The sequence below is a fragment of the Geotrypetes seraphini genome, chromosome 1 (assembly GCF_902459505.1).
Source record: "Geotrypetes seraphini chromosome 1, aGeoSer1.1, whole genome shotgun sequence".
In the NCBI taxonomy this organism is placed as follows: Eukaryota; Metazoa; Chordata; class Amphibia; order Gymnophiona; family Dermophiidae; genus Geotrypetes; species Geotrypetes seraphini.
The window spans coordinates 162176274-162194042 of NC_047084.1; the positions used below are offsets into that span (position 1 = coordinate 162176274).

General features: G+C 43.1%; 1 protein-coding gene across 4 annotated transcripts in view; it reads left to right on the top strand.

Moving 5' to 3' along the window:
* The window catches only part of FHDC1 (FH2 domain containing 1), a 153875-nt gene that overhangs the window by 95386 nt on the left and 40720 nt on the right, over positions 1-17769 (top strand). For all 4 annotated transcript variants that reach the window (XM_033940804.1, XM_033940784.1, XM_033940795.1 and 1 more), the window contains exon 4: positions 10728-10830. In XM_033940804.1, coding sequence (XP_033796695.1) covers positions 10728-10830 — 103 coding nt within the window. The remainder of the gene's footprint in view (positions 1-10727; positions 10831-17769) is intronic.

Here is a 17769-nt window from a genome sequence, read left to right on the forward strand (position 1 = left end):
CAGCTTTAAAGAGGAACAGACTAGTACAGATCAATCCTACACCGTGAATCCTAACAGAAAACCATGTCTTTCGAACACACAGAACACAGAAAACACCTTCGCCTAATATGGAATATGTCATCACAAACTAACCCCTCCTCCTTTTACAAAACTGTAGTGTGGATTTTAGCCACGGTGGTAACAGCTCTGACGCTCCACAGTTTTGTAAAAGGGGGGATAAAATAGAAATACATAGACAAAGGTTACATTGAACCAGCAAGAAGCTGGACTCTGCATACAATGCAACACCACAGAAACAGTGTCACGTGTCTCCTAAAGCAATAAATAAATAGAAAATTTTTTTCTACCTTTTGTCTTCTCTGGTTTCTGCTTTCCTCATCTTCTTGTTACTCTCTTCCTTCCATCCACTGTCTGCCATCTCTCTGTCCCTATATGGCATCTTCTCTCCTTCTAATCCCCTTCCAGAAACTGTATGCCTCCCCCTTCCATCTCTCCTTTCACCCCCATTGGTCTGGCATCTCTCTCCTCTCCTTCCTTCACCCACACCTCTCTTCTGCAATCCCTTTCTTCCCTCATTTTCCTTTTCAATTTATTTTCTGCATCCATCTAGATTACGTTCTTACTACCCTCTCATCAATTTCCTTTTTCACTGTCTACCTACAACTCGCCTCCTCTATCCCTCGCCCCCTCCAGTATTTCCCTAACTCAATCCTTTTCCCCCATCATATGCCCTCCTTTTATTTATCCCCTCCTTCCATAATGTGCCCTCTTTCTCTACCCCTTCCATCTACCTTCTCCTCTCTCTGTCCACTTCCATTGTCTGCTCCCCTCATTCTCTCCTCCCATTTCCTTCCTGAATTTGTTCCCTTATCTCTTCCATCTTCACTTCCATCCAGCATAGGCTTCCCCTCTACCCGCCACACTACCATCCAATGTCTGCCCTTTCTCTCTCCATCCACCCCTCTTCAATCAGCATCTGCCCCCTTTCTTTCCCTCCAATCCAATTCCATCCAGTATCCTTCCCCCTTATGTCTCTCTCCCTTTTCCCTGTACATCAATTCCATCAGCACCACCCTTCCATTCCACCCTGCCCCCTTTCTCTCCCTGCACCACTCTCTCTCCCTGCACCACTCTTTCATTCCAGCAGTCCTGCTCCTTTCTCGCGATGACTGTAGCTGCCGGATGCCGATCCACTCCACTCTGACGTACTAGCTCTGGTAATTGCTCAATATCTACAGAATCAGCTCAAGTGCCACAACAGACAACAGATACTTAATCTATATCATCTGGAAGATTAACAGAGGTTCTTAGGGGTATCAGACAGCCCTACAAACAGCGTAGTTTGAAGGGATAGATTCTTCATTTGCCCCGTGATACCTCCTCCTCCTTACTTTTTTTCTCAATTGTTTCTATATTTATATTTATACTCTTCTTCAAACTTAATTCTTTAACTTTAATTATTTGACTTTTTCAAATAATTCAAGTTAAAGAATTAAGTTTGAAGAAGAATATAAATATAGAAACAATTGAAAAAAAGTAAGGAGGAGGAGGTATCACGGGGCAAATGAAGAATCTATCCTTCAAACTACGCTGTTTGTAGGGCTGTCTGTTACCCCTAAGAACCTCTGTTAATCTTCCAGATGATATAGATTAAGTATCTGTTGTCTGTTGCGGCACTTGAGCTAATTCTGTAGTTATTGAGCAATTATCATTGTGTGATTATTAAACGGAAGTCTGTTGCAAGAAGTACTAGTTCTGGAGCAGAGTCGGCAGCCGCATGCTATAAGGTCCCGCGATGACTCCAGGCTTTGCTCCGGAACAAGTAAGTTACGTCGGAGGGGTTTGATCCGGCAGACGCAGGGAGTTGTGGCAAGCACCCGCGATGACTGTGTCTGCCGGGTCCACCCCCTCCGACAAAACTTACTTCTTCCGGAGCAAAGCCGGCAGACGAGTCATCGGGGGACCTTCCTGCACCTCAGCGCAGCTGCCGACTCTGCTCTAGAGCATTGTTTTTCAACCTTTTTACACCAGTGGACCGGCAGAAATAAAAGAATTATTTTGTGGACCGGCAAACTACTAAGACTGAAATTAAAAAAACACATTTCCGCCCCGTCTCAGCAAGCTCAGTTCCCACAAACCATCTGATCCCATCCTCATAAGTCTCAGTTATGATTTTATATTGAACATATTTTATTAAAGTATAAAAAAAAACAATATTCTGTACAATTGTCATTTTATAAATATAAATATACAGAGCAAGGACCAACAAAACCCTTGTCTCCCCTCCCCTTCACATATATCCCCTCTACTATCAAGAAAACTGAACAAGCTAAATTATAGAATGCTACACAGAAATATCATGCTAACAGAATACTGCAGTCACACATGACAGGAATAGTGTTAGGGGAATGCTTCCTGGTCCGAGAGAGCCCTAAGCCAGCTAGAAGCTAAAGAAGCACTGCCTGGGCTTTGCAGTCCACAGTTATGTCTCTAGCAGAATACATATTTCAAATCTGATATATTCTAATGACAAAATAGAAATAAAATGATTTTTTTTTACCTTTTGTTGTCTCTGGTTTCTGCTTTTATCTTCTTTTTACTCTTTTCCTTCCAGCGTCTGCCCTGTCTCTTCAATCCAGCATCTGCACGTTCCATCCACTGTCTGACCCTTCCAGAAACTGTCTGTCTCCCCCTGCCATCTCTCCTCTAGACCCCCCCCCTTTTGGTCTGGCATCTATCATCTTCCCTCTGTTCCCTCATGGTCTGGCATCTTACTCCTTTCATCTCTCTTTCCCTCTCCCCCTGAGGTTTTTAGCATCTCTCTCTTCTCATTTCTTCCACTCAGATCTGATATCTCTGTCTCCTTCCCCGTCCTCTGGCATTTCTCTCTCCTCTCTCTTCTCTTTCCTTCTCTGGTCTTCCTTCTTTATTTTCTGCATCCGTCTAAATTAAATTCGTTCTTACTATGCAGTCCTCAAATTCCCTCTTTTCACTATGTCTACCCACAGCATTCCACCCCTTTCCTTCACCCATCCACTATCTCACTAACTATCTTCTTCCGCCATCCAGCATATGTCCTTTTTCTTTATCCCTCGTCCATCCAGTATGTGTTCTCTTTCTCTACTTCCATTCAGCATTTGCTCTCCCTTCTCCCCACTTCCATCATCTGCCCCTTCTCCCCACTTCCATCATCTGCCCCTTCTCTTTCCCCCACTTCCATCATCTGCCCTCTTCTCTCTCCCCACTTCCATCATCTGCCCTCTTCTCTCTCCCCACTTCTATCATCTGCCCCTTCTCTCTCTTTCCCCCCACTTCCATCATCTGCCCTCTTCTCTCTTCCCACTTCCATCATCTGTCCCCTTCTCTCAATCTCTCCATCCACCAGAGGCCCATCTTTCTCCCTTCCTCACCTTTCCGATTTTGGCAACAAGATCGGAAAGCCCCCCCCCCCCCGCGACGGCACTCAGCGGCATCGGCGCCCCCCCCCCTCCTCCATGACAGCACTCAAGTTCGGCCTCCTCCCGGCATCAACAGAATTTCAGATCGGCAACAGGTGCTCAGTCAAAAGTTTCCCCTAACTGAACTGCCTGAGTGGAAACAGGAAGCTGAGTCAGGGGAAGCTTTTGACTGAGCACCTGTTGCCGATCTGAAGTTCTGTTGATGCTGGGAGAAGGAGGCTGAACTTCAGTGCTGTCGTGGGGGGGTGGGGTGGGGGCACCGATGCCGCTGAGTGCCGTCGCCGTTGCAGCCCAGGAATTTTCCGGACCTGGCCGGTTGTGCACCCCCCTAAGGCTGCACCCGGGGCGGACCACCTCCCCCTTGGTACGCCACTGGTCTACGGAGAACATCTGTTACAGATAAGCAACTTCGCTTTCTCCAAAGACAAGCAGGGAAATACAGTCCCACTTGTTGGTGAGTCATTAGCTTGAATAAGAAAATGGGAGGAGGTAAATCAGTTCTTATTTTTTTTTAACATGGAAACAAATTACAAAGAACAGATTGTCCAAATTGAACGTCTTGCGCTGAACTCACAGTAATGCTTAGTAAATGTATGAACTGAAAACCAAGTTGCTGCTTTTGCAGATATCTTGTATGGGAACTGCTCTCAAGTTTGCAACTGATGAAGCTGTCACTTGTACTTGGTGCGCTCCTTTGTGATCCGGAAGCTTTCTTATAAGAAAAAGAGATACAATTAGCAATCCAGGAAGATATACTCTGGGTATACTCTTTCCCGAATCGTCGACTCTTGGTTGGCTTTCCCAGTCTTCCTAGTTTAAAAACTTCTTAATTTCTCTCTTGATGTTGCTTGCAAATAGCCTCGTTCCGTCTCTGCTTGCTCTTCCCCCAGAATGTTGTACAGTTGCGCACGAAGTGGAATCCTTCTTCCTCACACCAACGCCTCATCCGCAATTCTAATGTTCTTATGTAGTTTATTTAGAAATCGCATGTCCTTGAGTAGCTGTATTGAAGGAAACAAATAGTTGATTGGTGGTTCGGATAGAAGCAGTCCTGTCAAGGTAGTAAAGTACCGCTTTTTTGCAGTCCAATGTGTGAAGAACTATGTGGAGGAGGAAAGAATGATGGAAAAAGGCAATGCTTCTGCTATCCTTTCACTTTCTGCATGAAATACTGGGCTTGATGGACATTCGGTCTGTCCCAGTATGGCAACGCTTATGGTCTTATGTTCTAACCATCTGGTGTCATTCTTTAGTGTCTATCTCAATCTTAGTCCTTCTACACCAGCGTTCTTCAATGCAAGACTTGAGGGTTAGTGGTTGTGTCCATTCATACTCTTTTTCCCTCTCTCCTTGAAGAATGACATGGAGATGGTTTCCCGTGGTTATCCATGGAGACTGGAGCGGTGATGAATTTTGTCACCTTGTCATTCTCTAAAGTATAATTTATTGGTCCTTAGGGCTCAATCTTACCATGCTAATGTAATTTTGAAAGTTTTTTGTAATATCGCTGTCTGTATACAGTCTCTTCCTCTGTAAACCTCTCTGAACTGTTTGTGGTATTGCGGTACCACACAGGTACCACCGTTCCAGGAACCCCCACGAATGTTGAAAAATCACAAATACGGTTTTTAGCAGGGGAGACAGGAGAGGGAAGCAGGAGAGGGCAGCTGGAGCGCCGGCGAGTAAAGGAAATCACTCACCCTCTTCCTGTACTAAAGTCGGGCCTCACCAATCAGGAGCTGCTTCGACACGCAGCTCCTGATTGGTGAGGCCCGACTTTAGTACAGGAAGAGGCGGTCGGAGCATACCGCGAGTGATTTCCTTCACTCGCCGGCACTCCGGTTGCCCTCTCCTGCCTCTCCGGCTGCCCTCTCCTGCCCAGTCATTCGCGGTTGGAAAATACCACAAATTACCGGGACCGCGAATTCGCGGGGGAGCACTGTATATAAAAAATAAAGTTGTTGTTATTATTATTATCTACTACAAGGGGAAATGGCTTTGTTGTGATAGAAAAAACACAAAATGTCCAGAAACACACAAAAAATAGCTAAAAATTCAGCATTTGCCTCTTTCCACATGAAATGATTTTGCAGGTTGGCTTCACCAAAGAGCCTGTCACAGAAGTAAACATCCATGAAAGGCCTACTTCATACGAAAGGTTATGTAAATTCTACATTAATGAGCTGCTGTGATAGCAAATTCATGCAAAGCAGCTCATCACAGAACTTTATGCAAACTGACATTTGAGAAGCTTCACAGGCTGGTGTGTTTTTGTAAGCACCTACTGAGGTATAGTTTAAATTAGGGCTGTACATCGATTAAAATTTTTAATTGCATGATTAATCACATTTTCTTCTGTATATTGCAATACATACATAGCAGACATAAATTATCAAAACTGATTCAATTCAATTGTCCCACAGAAAGGTGATATATCAAATCCCATTATCCCCTCTTACTAAACTAAAAATAACATCATTTATCTTGCCTTTATTATCTGGTGATTTTTATCTTTCTAATCATCTCATTCACATCTCGGGTTCTGTTTCACTGCTCTTATTCACTCTTTTTTTTTTCTGTCCTCTTTACTTCCTGCCCTATATCCATCTTTCACAATCAACTTTACTTCCACGAATTTGGACTTGGAGATTAAAAATGTACAGCGTCATCGTCTGTGAGACAAACATGGTTATTTTTGTTACATAGGATTTTCTGGACCCCAGTTCGATTAAATAAAATAGATAGTTCTAAGCCTAATAGATGCTGGCATTGTCATATTAATATTGGGACTTTGGATCATCTGCTATATTTTTGTCCTTTTATATTTATATTTTGGAAGTCAATTTGGGGACAAATAAATCTACTTTTGGTTTCAAATGTTCCACTATCATATGAGGCTAAAATTTGTGGAACAATTTTACATGTGAAACCCACTTTAAATAAATATAAGAGCCATCTTTTTATGATCATGACAGGCATAGCCATTCAATTGATTACGAGTAACTGGAAAAACCATGACAGAATAATTTACACTTTTTGGTGGGTGAATGTGTGCACTGCGTACAGATATGAAATAATTAATGCAGAGTGTAGGGGATTTAATGGTATATTTTATAAAGTTTGGAGCCCATTGACTAAATTTGTGGAATTATTAATAATAATGTCTACTTATTTTATCTTTCCTTCTGTTCATTTACCTTTACACATCCATGGGGGGAGGGGGGTTGGAGGGAGGGATATAAATATTGAAGGTGACATTGAGGTAACTTTATTCTTCATTTATATTATATATTATGTTATATTATGTTACTATTAAATGTAGGAAATCTGAAAATCTTGAATGATATATATGTTACCTGTACAGATAATAGTGCAATGTATGAAATATCTACTGTTCTTTTATTTGTTTGGCACTGTTTTCAGATTAAAAATCAATAAAGATATAAAAAAAAAAAATTTAAATTGAATCAGGTTGGGCAGACTGGATGGATCATTCGGGTCTTTATCTGCCGTCATCTACTATGTTATGTTTTAACAAACCAAAACCGTTCATTTGATTAAAGTAGAGCACTACCAGCAGGTTCGCCAGCTTTAGAGAATGACACGGGGACATATTTTTTCCCATCCCCGCAGGAACTCAATTTCCCTATCGCTGTCCCATTTCTGTAAGCTCAGCCTTAACCGCACAAATCTCAAATTTTATGATTTTAAAGTGTTTGAGGCTTATGCAGAGGAGGAGGACAGAGCTTGCAGGAATGAGGGGGAACTTGCCGGGACAGGAAAAGGAGTTCCTGTGGGGACATGGAAAAATGTGTCCCCTGGTTTTTCTCTAGCCAGCTTCACAGTCTCTTGCAATCTCTTCAGTCCCTGCTGTACTGGAACAGCTGATGTAACTTCCTGTTTCAATTTAGCAGAGACTGAAGAAACCGCAAGAGGCTGGAGCTGGTGATCCTGTGGGTACTGCTCTACTTTAATCATTAGTGCTGCTGGCAGGCTTTAAAAGGTTTAATTAGAGGGAGGGATATAGTGGGTGGCAGTAGGTGGCTGTATCCTGCTACACTGAAAAAGCTGATATAACTTCCTGTTTCACTATAGCAGGGACTGAAGAGAACGCAAGAGACTAGAGCGGCAGTGCTCTGTTAATTGCTAGTACTGCTGGCAGACTATGAAAAGTTAGTTAGAAGGAGGAAGGGGATTATAGTGCACTGTGGCAGGCGTTGATAGGCGGCTGTATCCTGCTACAGAGGAGCGGCTGATGTAACTTCCTGTTCCAATGTAGGGAATGGAGGGGACCGCAAGAGACGAGGCGGTGAGCCTGCCGGCAGTTTTCCGCTTTAATCACTAGTACTGCCAGCAGACCAATTAAACAAATACCATAAATAGATTGTAACCTACCCTCTCTATCTGAATTCCATATGTATTTTTCATACAGTTCTTCACTGTCAGTTTAATTTCCATCCTATAAATTCACATAGAATTTTTCTTTTTTCAACCATCTTTATTTTCTCTTCTTTATTAATTTCCAGGTACTTTAGTTAGATTGTGAGCCTTCGGGACAGTAAGGGAATTTTTTAAGTACCTTCTTACTTCTCATTTATAATCTTAATGTATATTTTCTTCAAACCGCTTAGAACCTAACGGATGTAGCGGTATATAAGAAATAAATTACATTACATTACTATAAAAAGTTAGAGGGAGAAGATTATAGTGGACCGTGGCAGGGCAGATTCGAGGAAATAAAAGGGGCGTTAACGTGTTAAATGTTTAATTAAGAAAAAGACAGAATGCCAGTTGGATTTCCAAGTTCGCCACAATAAATGTGAATGAGTTACATTTGCAGTTCAGACCATCATAGATGATCTGTGTGGTTCCTCAGTTGTCTATTTTGCAGTGTGACCAGTGCACAGAGGTTTGTTCAGCACTGTAGTTCCACCGAAACGTCTTTGTTACGTGACTTATTTTACAAAATGACCCTCTTATGCCCCCTACCAGCAGCTGTTCTTTTATGTGCCACAAAGTGCATCACCTGGCATGATCTTTTTGTACCATTTGAGTCGGAGAAAATATTCTTCATACAATAATTAACTCTGGAATTTGTTGCTGGAGAATGTGGTTTAAAAAAGATTTTTGATAATTTCCTAAAAGAGAAGTCCATAGGCCATTATTGAGATGGCTTGGGGAAATCCACTGCTTATTCCTAGGATAAGCATTGGATAATTTCAGTTTTACTACTTGGGATCTAGCTAGATACTTGGGACCTGGGTTGACTACTATTGGAAGCAGGATAGTGGGCTTGATGGACCTTCAGTCTGTCCCAGTATGGCAATTCTTAAGTTCTTATGCCATTGCACACTGTACAGTATGTGGCACTGCCTAACCAACGGTATCCTCTGCCACTTGAGCTCTGCATTTCAAGAATATTGTTTAAATGCCCCTGAGAAATGCTGCAATCCTGTCTTTTGAGAGAGGGGGCAGTGTCTGTCTGAGGTGTTGCAGGAGAGCTACCATAGCTCCTAGTCTGGGACGAGGCATTTCAGGAGTCACAGGGGGAGGAGGAACATCCCCTCACCCAGGGCAGGATTAATTTATCGAGGGCCCCTAGGCACACAAGACTGGGCCCCCCGCCCCACCCCACCATGCGCCCAGGCAGAAACAGGAAGCTGCGTCAGAGGGAAGCTTTGGGCAAGCAGCACCGCTTGCAAAATTACAGTTCCCGTTGCCTTTCTTACCCGCGTTGCTTGCTTGTCTTACTTTCCGTCGATGGGGTGGGGGCCCGCGTTGCCGATCGATGCTGGAGAGGCCCATCGCCGTTTGGAAAAAACAATATTGATGCCCTCCTTCATCGGGCCCCCCCTGACCATTTCGAGCCCTAGGCACGTGCCTACTTGGCCTATTGGTTAATCATGCCCTGCCCTCACCCGTTACCAAAGAGTACATTACAATAAAGGAATGTTGGAGCTATCTTACTACCAAAGGAATTCTGCCTATCCTGGAGACGAATATTTGAAGAGAACATAATTGGCCTATTATTTTATTTGTCTTCAATATACTGATGTTCTCAAGGAATTTCATGGCAGTGTCCATTCCCAAATAGTAACAATATAATCAAATCTACACAATATGAAAGACCAGGAGACAGGAAAGATGGTGTATGTCTAGGAGGACAATCGATAAACAGAGACAACGGTCATAAAATGCAGAAACTCAAGGGGGGGAGAGGAAGAAGCAGCTTGCTGGTAATTTAAGACTTGATTTTAATTGTTTTCATTAGGGAGGCCTTACCTTTTTTATCTAATATAATAAAACCCTAAGCCACGCATGCGCACTCCCACCTGCGTACTCCCACCTGCGTGCTCCCGTTTTCTGTGAGCTGTAGGGCACCACAGGTAGGAGTGCGCATGCGCGCGAATCTCTCTTCCCCCCGAGGCAGATGTCGGCCGCTGTGGCTGTCGGAAGCTGCAGGCCATGGCTGGCGGCAGCTGCAGGCCGTGGCGGCTGCGGCTACCGGCGACTGCAGGCCGTGGCGGCTGGTGGCGGCTGCAGGCCACGGCGGCCGAGCACGGAGCCACCAGCAGCGGGTGGCGGTTAGCCCGAGAAACCCCTGACCTAAAGGCCGGGCCGAAGTTTAAAGTACTGAGTGTAGGAGGGGTAGGAGAAGCTAGACTGAGGGAAAAAATGATGATGCACAAGGAAATGGAGGGAGAGGGAATGCTGCGGCTGCTGCACAGGGAAGGAGATAGGAAGAAAGGGACAGGGGCAGGGAGAGAGACAGAAAGACAGACAGACAAAGGGGGCCAGGGAGGGAGAGAGACAGAAAGAAAGACAGCAGGAGGAAGAGAGTCAGAAAGAAAAAGACAGGGGTAGGGAGAGAAACAGAAAGAAAGACAGACATATATTCTAGCACCAGCGGGAGGAAGGGAGACAGAAAGAAAAGAAGAAAGACATAGGGACAGGGAGAGACACAGAAAGACAGACAGACAAAGGGGGCCAGGGAGAGAGACAGACAGAAAGAAAAGCAGCGGGACAGAGAGAGAGACAGAAATAAAGACAGACAGACATATATTCTAGCACTCGTTAATGTAACATGCTAAAATACTAGTATATATATATATATAAGACCATTTCTGAGTTTGCTTAAGATAAAAACAAGTTTGAAGGGCAGGGTTTCGAGGACTGGGGATTGGGATCATTCTCATTGTTTGAGAGAGGTGTACCATCCGTGACGCAATTGAAGCCACTCGAATCTGATGCAATCTTCTTTATTTCCAGGTCTGCTCAGAGTATCATCGATGATGTTCGCCAGGGTAAGAGTGAACTGTATGGATCCGAGAGCCTGTGTGAATTTCTCAAATTGACAACGGATGCAGAGGAGGTGAGCCTGCGTTTTGCTTAACGGCTTTTCTGCACTGCTTTGACATAGTCGCGCTGTTTATGCTGATTTTAAAAACTTGATATCCTGCAACATACTGAAGGTCAGTGTGGTTTACCATTGTAGAACATAAAACAAATACAGTTTTTTCTGATTCTTCAATTGTATACATTATAAAGTTTGAAATGTCAATAAAGATTTACAAAAAAAAAAAAAATTTGGGAAAAGAATGCTTTAGGGGTCCTTTTACAAAGGCGCGGTAGTGCTTTAACGCAGAATACTACACGTTAAACCGCCTGCCACGCTAGTACCTAACGCCTCCATGGACTAGGCATTACGATTTTAGGCTGCCGCAGGGGTTAGCGCGTGATGAAATGTCCGACACGCTAACCCCTGTAGCTCGCCTTGATAAAAGGAGCCCTTAGTTTAAAGGAAAGTATTAATCAACCACTCAAGACACAATCCTACAATAAAAAAAACAATATTTATTTGTTTATTTAATTCGTTTTCTATCCCATCTTCCTCAAAAAGCTCAGAACGAGTTACCAGATAACATACATAATATACAATTAACAGATTACTATTTACCATTGTTACGGTACAAGTTTTTATCCTAACTCAATACATACTAGGGATCTAATACCAATATACATAATATACAGTTTATAGGTTGAATTTGCCATAGATACAGTTCAAGATGTTTCAATACAAGTTTTATCCTATCGTGACATATACCGAGGATCTAGCACCAATATATATTTCTTTTGATCCATCGGTCGTGGCGGGGGAGTTAGGTGAACAGGTATATGTTTTTTGCTTTCCTAAAGTTGAGGAGTCCTTCAAATGTTGCAGTTTTGAGACACTTAAAAATATATATTAATCTCTCTATGCTTAAACATTTGCAAATGAAAGTCAATGGAAAACATCGATGAGGTAAAGATTTTCACCTTCCCAGGGTACCATGCTCCAAAAGTAAAATTAAACTCAACTGTGTAACGACAGTAAGACAGTCCACATATATAATGGTGTATTCCTCCCAGTTATAACTCTCCATCCAATAGGTGGAGGGGTAGCCCATTGAGCCCACTTGGAGTGCTGATCTCCTCCCATGGCTTTCAATATCACCTCTATGCTGATGACTCCCAGATCTACCTCTCTACTGAAACCCAGACCAGAGTCTCAGCCTGCCTCTCCGACATTGCCACCTGGATGTCTTGCCGCCATCGTAAATTGAATATGGCTAAAACAGAGTTGCTCATCTTTCTGACTAAACCCACCTCTCTGCTTTCCTCATTCTCCGTCTCTGTGGACAATACTCTCATCCTTCCTGTTTTGTCTGCTCATAATCTCGGGGTCATCTTTGACTCCTTTCTCTCCTTCACTGCCCAGATACAACATATCGCTAAAACCTGCCACTTCTTCCTCTATAATATTACCAAAATCCAACCCTTCCTCACTGAGCACACTACTAAAACACTTATCCACACCCTCATCACCTTGCGCTTAGACTACTGCAACTTGTTACTCTCAGGCCTTCCACTTAGCCATCTCGCTCCCCTTCAATCCATCCAGAATTTGGCTGTACTACTCATATTCTGTGAGAGCTGCTTTACTTACATTACCCCTCTCCTAAAGTCACAGCATTGGCTTCCCATCCATTTCCAAATACAATTCAAGTTCCTCTTACTGACCTATAAATGCACTCACTCAGCTGCCCCTCACTATCTCTCTTCACTTATCTCCCCCTATGATCCCCCCCCCCCAGAGCTCTGGTAAGTCCCTCCTATCTGTGCCCTTCTTTTTAACTGCCAACTCTAGACTGCACTGCATGCTTGGAACAAGCTGCCCAAAACCCTAAGGCGGGCTCCGTCTCTGGCAGTATCTAAGGCCCAGTTAAAAGCCCACCTCTTTGAGATTGCTTTTGACCCCTAACTCCTCTCACCTTGGGCTCTGCATCCCCAACCCTATATGTCATGTCTGTCTGCCCAAGTTAGATTGTAAGCTCTTCCGAGAAGGGACTGTCTATAAATGTCAAACTGTACACCTTTCAGTGCTATATAAATGATTAGTAGCAGTAGGGGGTAGCCCAGTGAGCTGACAGGCAGGGAAGCCAGGGTTTCCGGTCCTGCTACCTCCATGGCTGCTGCTTTTTAATTTTGGTCCAGTATGCCTGGTTTTTTGGGTCACTGGGAATGAACAAATACCTATTGTGCCTATGATCCGAGTTTGAATCCCACACTGGAATTTCTGCCAGGTACCTGGTCTCTGACCAACTCAGCCATCCATCTACTTTCATTCAGTAAAAGAGTTCTTGGCCTTAGTAGGGGCCAAAAGTGACTGAGGGAAGGCAAACCACCTGCTAATAGTCTACCAAGAAACCGTCATGCAAGTGGCAGTCTCCATAAGTCATTTGTAACTTTGTACTTGTGTACAGGGAGCCGACTGTGTTTTAAGCTTCCTTGGATGTATAACTCGCCTTAAGCTCAGGTTTGGACAGGCAACTAATTAAAACCCTAATTCATACTACTATAGATCTTATTTTATGTGATTAGCTCACCTAATAGTCAATAATTTGGTGTTTATATGTCCTGAATAATGTCAGTCAGTGTGTGAAAATTATAGCATGTGGTTTGCTTATCTTATCTCTGCCCTGGAAATGTTGAGATAATCTGTTCATGACATGTAAGGATAAAGTTACCCTTGATTCGTGAGTCGCCAGCGGGTCTCATGCTGAGCATTTTCACTAACAGAGCAATCTTTTATTCTTCAAAGAGCCTCTGCTCCCTCCCTCCAAACCAAACAATGCTCACCTTGAGAAAGGCATGTCGAGCCATGTTAGGCTTTACACCAGCAGTGAAGACCTCTTAGTCATTCTGTCCTTAGGGGCGTCAGTCTTCAGTGTATGTATAGTGTCTTGACTTGTGATGAGCCTTTCTGCATTTTCTCTGTCCTACGGACTTCACTCTAGTCCAGTGTCTCTCAAACTGTGTGCCAAGGTACGGTGGTGTGCCATGAGCAGATTCCAGAATTTTATTTTAATTTAAAAAATTCCCTTCATAATTATACACTAGAATAGATGGTATGTTCGTCACGTACGCAAGAGTCTGTCAGCGTTACGAGCATTTGCGTATGTAAGGATACAACCAACCGGACAAGCATCATTTTGTGACGCGATTGGTCCTTAAACTAATGGCAAGTAATTTTATTTTTTATGTAATAGTTAACTTGAACAACAGAGCAATCGAGGCTTTGTTACCGTTTGGATCTTCTTATCTTTACGAACTTAGATTTTCAGCTCTGACAGAAATTAAATAAATAAAATGAGAACAACTGCAGATGGTGGATAATGAAATGTGTGTTTGCTTGTTGACTATCGAGCCGTGTTTTGTGCTAATTTGCACTCAAAAACAAGCACATCCATCGCATTGATTACCAATTCTATTCTGTCGACTTTAGCTTCACCATTGTTATAATTACCCATACATAGCTTAAAGAACTTTGAATAAATAACTCTCAAATTTAATTTTTTTGTTGGCTTTGCAATTTTATAATGTTAATTACAATGTGCCTTGAAAAAACATATGTTCCGTATAGTAAGCCAGAACTAATAAAATTTGAGACACTAGTCAAATATCACTGTGGAGACCTCGCTACTAGCTAGTTCTGCTGCATAGTATAGCTTTAAACCTTCGACCCAAGCAGAGAATTTTTCTATTCTCTTTTCCTATGCTAAAAGAATGTATTGTAAAAAGATTCCTGGACAAAACTTTAGCATACCGGGCTAGTGTCTGGAGCAAAACCTTAAGTGCCCTATTTATGAATTCATTGTCTTATCAAATGTTTAGGAAATCTTATTTGTATGACAAATTTGTTTGAGAGACCTCTTTTGTGAATTCTTCCCCGTACCAAATGTTTAAGGAAACCTGTGAAATCTTTTGCATGACTATTTTGGCTAAAGAAACCCAACCTTGCAAGTTATTTAATTCCATTTGTATTCCATCTGCCTCTGGCAGATTCTCTTTGTTGTAAACCGCTCTGAACTGTTAAGGTATAGTGGGTTACAAATAAATTACTATTATTATTAAAATGAGTTGTGGTGTTGAGTGGAACACTTGTTCGTGCATCTAATATTTTTTTGTTTTGATTTGAACTTTGGACACTAATAAGAAGAAGTAGGAACGAAATTACTTCCACATAAGGAGATCACAGGATTTGGTTTTGTTTTTTCTTTTCATCTGTTCCTGGTTGTGTACAAGATTTGTCTCGTGACCCAAGTAGAACTTAACAGATTTATTAACATGTGATTATATTGTTTGGAGACAGAACCAGTGGCCAGAGGCTGTTCGTCGCTCCAGCTGTGTGCTTTCTCTGGAGGCTGGAAGGATGGCTTTGGCCTGGAGCAACAGAGGTTGATTAACAGCGGAAGTTTAATAAAAAAAATTTCCGGCTAAACATTTAAGGGCCCTTTTACTAAGGCGCACCAGCCGTTTTAGCATGCGCTAAATATTAGCGCATGCTAACACGTCCATAAACTATAATGGACTTGTTAGGGTTTAGCACATGCTTAAACGGCTAACGCACCTTAGTGAAAGGGCCCCTTAAATAGAAGAAAGTTTAAAATGTAATATATTTTTTATTTTACAGAGAAAATGGCAGCAGATAAAAATCATATGGTCTATCCAGTCTGCCCATCCATGCCTTCTACTATCCCTTCCTCTCCCTTAGAGATGCTATATACAAGTCTTCATCTCCACCACGTTCACTGGGAGGCTGTTCTACACATCAACCACCTTTCCTATGACAAAGTATTTCCTTATATTACTTCTTAGTCTACCCCCTTTCATGTTCATCCTGTGCCCCCTCATTCCAGAGCTTCCTGTGTATTTATGCCACAGGTAGGGTTAGGGTTAGGGTGCCTTTCTTCCAGCGTATACAAATCGGGATTTTAAGTCCTCCCTGGTACGTGTTATGATGATCAGCGGCATAGTAAGGGGGTGGGGGTGTGCGGACCACCCTGAGTGCCATCTTGGGGGCACCAGCACCTCAGCAGCATCTTCCACCTCCTGCTCGCACCGGCCTCTGCATCCTTCTGCTATCACTTCCTGGTTGCGGGACCAGGATGTGCATAGGTTCTCCGATCCATTGAATTTCAGAAACCTCACTCTCCTCTTTTTTGAAGTGTTTACATTAATTTACTCACCGCAGAGGTCAAACTAACCGGCCTTTAGTTCCCAGTCTTCTGCTTGCTTCTACTTTTGTGGAGGAAGACCATATCTGCTCTTCTTCAGGCCTATCTTATTTTGTGTTTGAATACCGATTAGCTCTTTTGACCGCGGGTGTTGTCACATACAGGTGGGTGTTCTGAGTCAAAGGCAAGGGTATGGCAATCATAGGTACAATTATGAATAATCTACAAGGCTGAAACCAGAGAGAAGGGCTAGCATGTTGATATGTCTCTCTTCATAATATGGAGACACGTTAGTCGTTTTCCTGTAACCAGTAAGCTGTTCATTTGTGTTATTTTTGCATCAGGGTGAAAGTTGGGACTGAAAATATTCCTTTGTCAGTACCATTGAATTTGGCAGGTCTGTTGTGAAAGGAATCCTGTCTCCATTGGGTGCTGTTCGTTGTTTTTTTTTTGGGGGGGAGGAGGGTTTCAAAGTATGCCCAACAAGTTGAAAAGTCAGCTCATAGCAGATAATAGATTGGTTTATTTTAGCTCTTTCCTGTGTCATATTTCTGTTTTTCATTTGACATGTCAGAGTGTTGAAGGTGGCTGGGGGAATAGATGCAGTTCAAATTGTTCTTTACCCTGAGTTCCATACTGAGTGTTCAAACCTGTTCATCGCTTCAACTAAATAAACAGCCCCATTCCTTTTGCCTGATTCTAGCTGCGAGGCACAAACTCACAGCTGAGCGTGGCAGGGCTCAGTTTTCTGCTATTCTGCCCATCTGAATTGTAATGGAGGCCAGTACAGTCTGCACCTTTCTACTGGTGGCAAGACTCAGAATGATTGGTGAAGGTGTGCTGGACTGAAGCACAGAAGCAATGCTCGCAATCAGAGACAAGTGAGTGCACAAGAATGCATATTATCCAGAATGCAGCGGTTCGACTTATATTTGGTCTGAAAAAGTGGTGACGGGACAAAAGCGCGCCAGACAAAGCCACGCCGACATTTCGGCCCAGACAATTGGGCGCAAGACTCCAGTTAATTTTAAAGAGCTCTGACGGGTGGTGTGGGGGGGAACCTCCCCCACTTTACTTAATACTGTTCGCGCTGCCGTTGGGGGGGCTGCAACCCCCCACATTATACAGAAAACTTAACTTTTTCCTAAAAAATCATGAAAAAGTTAAGTTTCCTCTATAATGGGGGGTTCCAACCCCCTAACCCCCCCCCCCCAACGGTAGCGCGAACACTATTATGTAAACTGGGGGGTCCCCCCTCACGCCCCCCCCCCCTTTGGAGCTCTTTAAAATTAACTTTTCCGGCGGCGTGCTAGAGTCTTGCGCCCAATTGTCTGGGCTCAAATGTTGGCGCGGCTTTGTCCTGCGCGCGAATGACTGTGAACCGAAAAAGTTTGACCATGTTGCTCCTTTTTAGCGGGAGCTGTACTGGCTGGCTACCTGTTGAGGGTCACGTGATATTTAAGTTTGGATGCGTTTGTTACAAGGTTTCAACCGGTCTAGTGCCCAATTATCTTATAGATTCATTTCTCTTCGCAAATTCCCCTCAGTTAAAGGGAAAAGCAAAAAAAAAACATGAGTTCTTTGGGAATGCATTAAATTTGCTAATTTAAAAAGTACCATTAGCGTCTTCTTTCCTATCAAGCAGCTATCTGGGACAAGGATTTCAAGCTATTGATATCAACACCAACACTTTAGTAAACAATTGAAAACCTTCTTATTGTCGAGGTTTTTGGGGAATTGATATTCCATATTCA